Source organism: Cariama cristata, unplaced genomic scaffold (genome assembly GCF_000690535.1).
Source record: "Cariama cristata isolate BGI_N322 unplaced genomic scaffold, ASM69053v1 scaffold22212, whole genome shotgun sequence".
Classification (NCBI taxonomy): domain Eukaryota; kingdom Metazoa; phylum Chordata; class Aves; order Cariamiformes; family Cariamidae; genus Cariama; species Cariama cristata.
The window spans coordinates 7,392-16,632 of NW_009604690.1; the positions used below are offsets into that span (position 1 = coordinate 7,392).

Sequence of the window (9,241 nt, forward strand, 5' to 3'; positions counted from 1 at the left end):
TTTCTATCATTCTGCAACTTCTTATGAAAGACATAAACCCTGTCAAAATCTGTGTTCTGAGCTGAAACCTATAGATATTAGCTGTAAGACAAGGGATAACAAAATCACTCTGGATGCATTAGAGTTTAATTGGCCTCTAATATGCATTGTCAGGATGAAAATCTATTTTGGTTGTACCCCAAAGACGGTGGTGTGGTTTTGTTCAAGCTTGAAAATCAGCCTTATTTCACTTGACATAACTTTGCAACTTTGCCACTTTGCCTATAGAGGTGAAAGAATATTTTTCAAACATAGTTATGTGATTGTGGTCAATCCCAAACTTCTCCAAAAGTAATCCTAAGGGAACTCCCAACCAAAAGTCACTCGAGAGTCTTGCAGATGTCTGTGACTTCCAGCTGTAGGATTTTCTCCAAACTTCAGAAAATAAGCAGCATTTCTGGTGTGGGCAATTTGATTGCTGTGGGCAATTGCACTTCCAGATGGGGTGTGGGAGCAATTTGGATCATATCAGTATGACTAGGAAGCTTTCTGTTGACTTCAGCACTTAAATAGTGCAGATACTCATTTGGATACCAGAAGCCTCAATCATTCTGGCCCGAGCTGTTATTGAAAATACAGCTGGACACAAAAGGAGAAACCAGTCTTAAAAATCTAGTTCTTAGGGTATTTCTCCGTGGTATCCTTCAGGCCATAAGACTTCTAACAGAGGCACCTCACTGCAAAGTGTCATGTAGTATTAGTCAATGTTGAGTCAGAACAGGTTAGGAAGAGTGACTTAAAATATATTACCATCCTGCCCTGTATATCCTTCTCTCTCTGATGTTTCAGCTTGCAGCTTTTTGAACTCTCCTAAATATTCCTTTCCTCTGTATTTCATCTATATGCTGGAGGTTATATTTTTATATTTTTTACCTTGCTTTACGACCCATATTTGTTCATCAGCTATATCAGATTCTGACATACAGTTTCAAGAATATTGTGGCATTGGAAACAAGTTACCACTGCTAGATCCTTGTATTGCTATGCTTCCTTTCCCCAAAAGCTCTTGGTTAGACAAAATTATCTTGATTGTTTGGCATGAACAGTTCTGCTTGCCACGTATCCCAGGTAGCCTTTTTGTGCTGCATACATGCACGGTGATGGAGGAGAAAGCTGAAGAAGAATAGATTTGGGTAACTATTCACCACCTGAAGTCCTGCCTGCCCAGCAAAGTGAGTTTTGTTTCCACCTGGCACCTCTCAGACTTTCAGTCTCTGTGATTGTTTCTGCAAGGCAAACACAGTCAGCCCTCGGTCCTCTGTCATTCAGTTACCCAACAAAACTGATTGAAATGCTCTTGCTACCCCTGGTGGCAATGCTGCGCAACGATACGTTTGCTCATCCCTGTGCTGGCTGCCTCCTGTTCCTCTCTTGAGGCTTATTTGTGTCACTGAAGGTGGAAGCACAAAGGAAAATGAAGCTGCTGTTCACTGACTTATACTGCTTATCTTCCCTAAACCAAACTGTAAGAACAGCTGTACAGGTTAGTTCCAAATAATCTCCTGTTAGTGTGGAAACTTCACATTAAAGGCAGAAGAACACACTTTTGTAGATTAGCAGTCAGAAAAAGGGTTTTTTTAGAGCTGCTGGACATTTTGCAGGTGCAGTGCACCTTTCCTAGACCCAACAGTAATACCTAAACAGTGAGAGGTCTTACCCTTAACTCCTTGATGCTTCTTCTGCTGGTGAAGTATATACAAGAGGAATTTGCCCTTCTGGACTAAGGCTACCTGAGCAGCTGTCTGCAAGAAGCAAATTAGTTTTGCCTGTCTCTGTATTTATTTATTTAATTTGAGCCCTTGCTCTTGAGGACTGTGGTCATATGAAATCCTCATTGTCCCTTTCCCTGCTTTACCCTTCTCAGCACTCATCCCTTCCTCTTCTCCCACTTGCATTTATCTTCCTTTATTTTCAAGAAAAATTTGACAGTTCTACCCAGTTTTAGTCTTCAGAACAAAGAAAGAAGATGAGCCCTGGTTGGAATTGGAGAAAGCCTTATAATTTTATAATCTTGTGATTGTCTGTTTCTTGATACTTACATACCTAAGTTCGGCATAATGTGAAAACCTGTGCACTGTAAGTAGCTTAAACTGCAAAACAGAGTGGATCATCCCTTCGCTAGGGTGGCATTGGGAGGACAAGTGCTGGGATGTGAGTGTTTTTCCATCTCAGGGACTGCAGAACTGGAAGCACCTCCATTTTCTCTCCTTTGCTCTACACAGCTTACCTCTCAAACTTCCTTTCCCTTCAATGGAAACACAACAAACATGCAGGTTTGAATAAACTTAAGGCTTGGGGTTGTTTACTATCCAGTGGTTGTCTGAACTCCCCTGAGGACTCTGCCTGGATGCTCTGGAAAAAATTAGAGTGAGGTTTTAAGTGGTGGTCAGCCCACCCATTGCCACATAGGTCAAAGAGTAGCAGCCAGATGGAGACCTGTGTACTGGTTCTATCCCAGAGGGGGGTCAGAAACAGGCCAACAGCTCATCCTTTCAAAAAAATTGAATTTTAGCAACACAAGGAAGGGTAAGCCTTTGGAAAACAGAATCATAGACAAGAATGATTAGTTCCCTAGGTATGCCATGAAGGGTCCAGATTAGCAGATGTTACTTACCCTCAGACAAAGGTGAGAAAAAACCCTGCAGTCTTTTACACCCTGCTTCCTGCTACTTTCTGAATGTGGACAAGACACTCTGCCCTTACAGGGCTTCAGCTTTCCTTCCTGACTGCAAAGCTCAGACATACTCATTCCAGATGCCTTAGCAAAGTCACCAGGGGACTCTGGGAGCGGTGGAAAAAATACCACGATGCTTTGATGTGGAAGAATAGGCAAAATCTCCCTTTCCCAATTCCATCTGCACATGCTTACTGAGGCACCTGCAATCAGGCGGTCACTACAAATACAGCAAAATGGGTGGTCGTGCTCAGTGAGCCCAGCCTGCGGTATTTCTGATGCCAGGGATACAGAATTGACAGAGCAGGTTTTGGGTTTTGATGTGGAGGCACAATGAGAAAAGTACTAGACATGGGCAGAGGAACCTGCTGCTGTGACATAAGGCAAGGAAGGATTTAGGTGGGCAGCAGATACTTAAGAATAACTGCCCGTACGCATACCCTTAATCTACAGTAGACACAAGAAAACTGCATGTTCGTGTGAAAGAAATTAACTGCCTCCCACAAACAGAGGCTACCACAAATGGAAGAGCATGCACTCCAGCAGTTACCAGGATTACTGATGTGCTACTCTTCACAGCTATGGGCCCACACAGTATCATTTCCTCCCAGATGCAGCTCCATAGGTCTACTCCACCTATTGAAACATTCAATACCATTCACATAAACCAATTGTTTAGTAGTCAGTGATACTAAATTACCTGATCTGGTATGCATTTAAATCGAGGTAGAAATCCCTATGTCAAAGAAATACTATCTATTGCAAGACTGGACCTCTTGCCAGCTACACATCAGAACCCATTCCTACAAGAGGGTACCCAACAGAGATAGCTGGACCTTAGATCCAAGCACACCAAAGGAGGCAATTCCTCCTGTAGTGGGTTATGAATCTGTAACAATGTGTTGTCTGAAGACTCCTGCTGAGACTGGTGAAACTGCTTTTCTGAAGATGTAAGTGCTAATTGTTTGCATAATTTGAAAAAGCAAGATGGGATGAATTAATATAAAAGAAGTCCATGGAGGGCTCCTAACTGCACAGAAACTACTTCTGGCTCAGAAAGTTCCTGAGTTGAAACTAGTGGGAGGCTGGGAGAGGCACTGTAGGGATTGATTCACGGACTCTGGCACGGGTAAAACCAAAGACCTTTATTGTTTACAAGTTTGTGCTTATATAGATTCACTAGCTGTCCATGCGCTCTAGTTTGTTCATGGATTGGTTAACCCCTGCTGTCCACGCGCCGCAGCTAAGTTTTTAATTGGTGCTGTTAATCAAGACACATGTCTTCTAGTTTGGGTCTCACAGCTGTGCTTCAAAACATTTTTATCTTCAGCTCACTTTCTGCGCTTGCTTCATTACTTACTTTCTCAGACTATTTCCTTCAAGGCTATGTTGTTCAAGGTCGCTTGCAACACTCCCTGTGAATCCCACAAGGCACCAGTTTACAGCTTCTTCCAGAGACAGGATACTAGGCTAGATTAACCTCTTTTCTGATCCAATAGAGGCTCACTTTTAAGAGTGCTGAGTTCAGAGTTCACTTGTACAGTTCTGGGACACTAAAACGGAAGACTTGAATTTGGTTTTAATTCTTCTCCACCTCAGAGGGATCTAAGAAACATAAAGGCAGGCAATGTGAAAGAGTTGACTAAACACTTATGAATTGCAAAAAATGTCACTTGGAAGTCATGTTAAAATCTTGGTTTAAATGTTCTGTCTTAACAATTTTGTCTGTAGCAATCATAACGCTGTTTAGCAACCACTATATCTTACTTGTGTTATGTTTTGTTAATGTTTTTGCAGGTGTTCCTGAAGCAGAAGTTACTTGGTTTAAGAACAAGGTCAAGCTGTCCTCTGCTCACCATCTGCATGATGGGTTGCTGCTAATTGCAAATGTTTCTCTGTCAGATCAGGGGTTGTACTCCTGCAAGGCAGCCAATCTTCGTGGGGAGGTAATTGAAAGCTCACAGCTGTTGGTTCTTGGTAAGTCCAGGGTATTTCGCATTTGCAGCAATAGTAATGTGGCTGCTGACACATCTAGCCTACAGAACTAATCAGAGGATGCAGAAAGAGGGAATGGCACACAGGCAGCCCTGTTCTAAGAAAAAATCAGTCTGCATTTGTTCTCTGGGCAGCATCACCTGAAACAAGGTGGTGATAAAAGGAATATGGATAAGGAGAAAATGTCTAAGCACAGGGACTGCACCTCTTAGCCCAGAGGTATTCGGTTTCATTCTTTCAGACTTACTAGCTAAGAAAAGAATTTATTAAGCATTTCTTAAAGTGACTCTCTTGAAATGAGAACGATGCCACTTTTCCCTGTGAAGTGCTCTGCCCCTGCTGAGCAGCCTTTCTGTACATGGCTGTGTGATACCGATCCATTTTACACCTAACAGGTGCATAAACCCAATGCACTTTTAAAAAACACTTCCCAAGTTCACTGAAGGGTGAAGTTTACTTTCTCTTGGGTTTCTAGACAACAGACAGAAAGCCCAGCTGGGTGATTTGAAAAGACAATGTCAGCTGTGAAGTATGACTGGAAGCATTACCTGGTGGTAACTGGATGTGTGGGAAAGGGCCTTCCTTTCCTAGTAACTCGTCTTCTATCATTTCTCTATGCCTGGCAGATGAATGATCCTCCCAGACTTTGTAAATGCTTCTGTACATTTGATAATGAAGTGTCAAATTTTGAAACCTAGTCCCTGTTATTGGTGCAACACCATTAGAGCATCTGTTACAGCTCTCACCTTTCATGACTACAGTAAGCACAAGAGCCATGGATGATGCAGCTTCCAAAGGAAGTTTTAAAGTGAGATTTCTCAGTTTCACAGACAATACTAAAACCCCTTTATGAATGTTCACATGATTTTCCTGTGAATCCAGACCGGCTGTAGAAACTCAGTCTAAAAAATGTGGGAAAAAAAAAAAATCAGCTGGGTTTCAGTCTATAAATAAAAACTCCCACATGATCTTTAAATCCTTTTCTGATCTTTATAAATGTCTTAGTTTTTAAAGATGGAAAGTTACTGTGAGCTGTGCAAGCTGCTTATGTTTGTAGGCAAATGACATTTTTAGTTCCTTGATGGAAGGAAACAGTTCAAGCATCCATGACTTTTGCTTCTCGTGTTGAATGTGATCAGCAATAGAAAACTTGCTTAGTGTATGCTATGATCTAATTGAAAGAGGATGAAGCCACCGTTCACTTAAATCAAATAGCCCATCATTTCCATGACAAACAGAATTGGGAATGATAGGCAACACAATTGATTTTTAAAATAGCATTATGGTTAGTAAAGAACTAAATCCTGCCATTCTCAGCATAGAATTATCCTCTTGAGCTCTGAACTTTTAGTCCTTTGGAGCTCTGCCTAAGTATACCACAGGATTTGGCAGGGTTATAACCATATTTAATCAGGGCTTGATCCAGGTTGCAGCAGACATTAAAAAGTTTTCCAGTGGCTGCCACGGACATTTGAATTGGCTTCTATGCTATATAAATTTGCTCTTTTTTCCAGGCTGCTGTATCTCCTGATACCATGTACCTTCATCACATATGAAGAGGGTCAACCAGAATGCCATGGTAGCCTTCAGAGAGAATTTCTTTTATTTTGCAGTCATACCGATCCAGATGTTATTTTAATAATTTCTCTAGTGCCTTTCTTAACATGAGGCAAAATACACCTTTAATAATTGCCTGAAGTTGCTTAGACTACCCCTCTGAGATGGTAATACTACAGCATGGCAAATAATGCAGCAATAGCTGGTGGTGGGTTTTTTTGATGTCCCTGAGATGTTTTCTGCTATAGTGTTGCTCATCACTTCAGTCTGCCAATCTGTTACCAGAGCCTCCACGACCTCTTCCTTACCTAGAAGACTTGACAGCAGTGCTTTCCAGTGCTGGGACCAGCACTCATTCAGTGCTGGCCTCTCCTTCAGGAACAAAAATGATCATCAGTCCAAGGAGCTCTGCTCTCATAGGTAAGTCAAGTGCTTTAAGAATTTTTTAGATTAAAAGGAGTTTAGAGTTTAGACTACAGTTATTCTTCCAGTTATCCATTACGGTTAAGCATCCGGCTATCCAGCCATGAAGCACTGGGACAAAAGATATCAAGCCAACAGTGTATAATTACTGCCAAATTGTTCTCAGAACTCAGAAACTCATTTAAAAAAAGGAGGTCCTCTTATCAGTGTAAGGCCCCAAAGCTGCATGCAGAATAAGGTCTCCACTGGGCCACACTTTTAACATGCTGGAAGAAGTATCTCTGCTCTCAGGGGCTGGCAATCTCCTTCAACACAAGACATGGCAAACTGGTGTGCCAATTTATCTAAAAGAAGAAACGCTTGTGGTTCTATTTTTCTTTTTCTTCTGCATTGGGTGTTAGTCTTTCCATATGTCTGCTATTCATATTTGTATATCCTTCTTCAGAGCCTTTTCTAGAGTTTTGCCTATCTCTCTAGACATGTTTTTCTCTTGCAAGCTCTCTGTTTCATTCTGTTCATTTTATTCCTCTTTGTTATATTACACAACCAATGTCTGCACAAAGCCATATAAGGAAAAAATCCCCAATGAAGTGCTTTTCTTCTTTCTGTCCTTTTCTGCCTTTCATATAGCTTTCTCATCTTTACACTGAAAGTTCTGTTATATGTTGTAAACTTCTTTCAGATCTATGGGTCTGATTTGTTTGCAAAGAGAATCTCATCTTTTTCTAAAGTTCAGGGTATATTTATTTTAAATTTTAATTTCTCACACTGATCTTGAGCCTCTACTGTCAGGCTAAGAGAGGCAAACAGCTTCTCTAATGACCCTGTTACTGCATACAGTGAAATCTTGTCAAGTCCTGCAGTTTCAGAACAATCTTTTATCCTTTTAGAGGCAGGGTTCTGAAACTTTTAGCAAAGGGTGTGTAGCTGGTCTGGAGCTCTGGTCTCTGTACCTTCCAAAACATTCTTTGCTTACATTTAGTAGCAATTATAAGATTTTATTTTCACAATGCAGGCTTTCTATTTATTTTTTTAGGTTTGTATGGTTTACTTTTCCCCATTGCTGACATCTGCATACATTTGCAATGGCTTTTAGCACACAGCTCTGGATTACAATTCTTCCTGCACAAAATCTGCACTGAAATACTCCTTGGTGGGAGGAATATCTGAAGGTATTTATTAGCATTGAATAAATCATTTTGAGTATGGTTTTATTGTACTCACTGTTGTAAGACTGAGTCACAATCCTGTTACATGCAATTCCTGTCAGGTTTCCAAAAAGAGGTCTTTAGTAGTTCTAGGGATTTTTTTATTGTTTGAAAGCAGTAACTGAACCACAAAGGGTGTCTCCACTGCCTGTATGTAACCACCTCTAAATTAATTCATTTGGCCTTGTCACCCTGTACCCTGCCGTTCCATTTCAGGGGCAAAAAAAGTCCATGAATCTCAACAGCAAAACAGTTGCATTCATGAGGCAAATCCCTCAACTTCACTGGAGTTTTACAGACTGGAATTTGAGGCCAATTATTATTAAAACCTAAGGAAACCTCATGAGAGACTTTTTCTAGTGAAAAAACAGCACGAAATGGGCTATCCAATCGATTAGAATGCTATAGTACAGTGTGCTGCATCATGTTGTCTCACTGAAACAAATACACAAAGCATTCATCTTCCATGTATGTTACTTAAATACACGGTCTGTAGTTGTACCAAAGAATTTGGATTCATCCACAATGAGAATCAGAGAATGGTTTCGTTGCAAGGGACCTTACAGACTATACAGTTCCAACCCCCCTAACAGGGGCAGGGACACCTTCCACTACACCAGGTTGCTCAAAGATCCATCCAGCCTGGCCTTGAACACTTCCAGGGATGGGCCATCCACAACTTCTCTGGACAATCTGTTCCAGTGCCTCACCACCCTCACAGTGAAGAATTTCTTCCTAATATCTAATCTAAATCTTCCCTCTTCCAGTTTAAAGCCATTGCCCCTTGTCCTGTCACTCCATGCCTTTGTAAAAAGTCCCTCCCCAGCTTTTTTGTAGGCCCCTTTTAGGTACTGGAAGGCTGCTGTGAGGTCTGCCTAGAGCCTTATTGTCTCCACGATGAACAACCCCAACTCTCTCAGCCTGTCTTCACAGAAGAGGTGCTGCAGCCCTCTGATCGTCTTCATCACCTCCTCTGGACTCGCTCCAACAGGTTCATGTCCTTCTTGTGTTGGGGGCCCCAGAGCTGAAGGCAGTACTGCAGGGGGGGTCTCACCAGAGCAGAGTAGAGGGGGAGAATCCCCTCCCTTGACCTGCTGGTCACACTGCTTTTATGCAGCCCAGGACATGGTTGGCTTTCTGAGCTGCCAGTGTACATTGCTGGGTCATGTTGAGCTTCTTGTCAACCAGCACCCCCACGTCCTTCTCCTCAGGGCTGCTCTCAATCCATTCTCTGCCTAGCCTGTAGCTGTGCTTGGGATTGCCCCGATGCACGTGCAGGGCCTTGCACCTGGCCTTGTTGAATTTCATAAGGTTCTCACACGCCCACCTCTCAAGCCTGTCAAGG

General features: G+C 42.0%; 1 protein-coding gene across 1 annotated transcript in view; it reads left to right on the top strand.

Moving 5' to 3' along the window:
* Positions 1 to 6,685, top strand: part of LOC104158141 (ADAMTS-like protein 1) — a gene marked incomplete at both ends in the record, with an annotated part of 12,837 nt that extends 6,152 nt beyond the window's left edge. The window contains 2 exons of the mRNA XM_009695713.1: positions 4,511 to 4,690; positions 6,551 to 6,685. Coding sequence (XP_009694015.1) covers positions 4,511 to 4,690; positions 6,551 to 6,685 — 315 coding nt within the window. The remainder of the gene's footprint in view (positions 1 to 4,510; positions 4,691 to 6,550) is intronic.
* Between the last annotated feature and the right edge of the window lie 2,556 nt (positions 6,686 to 9,241).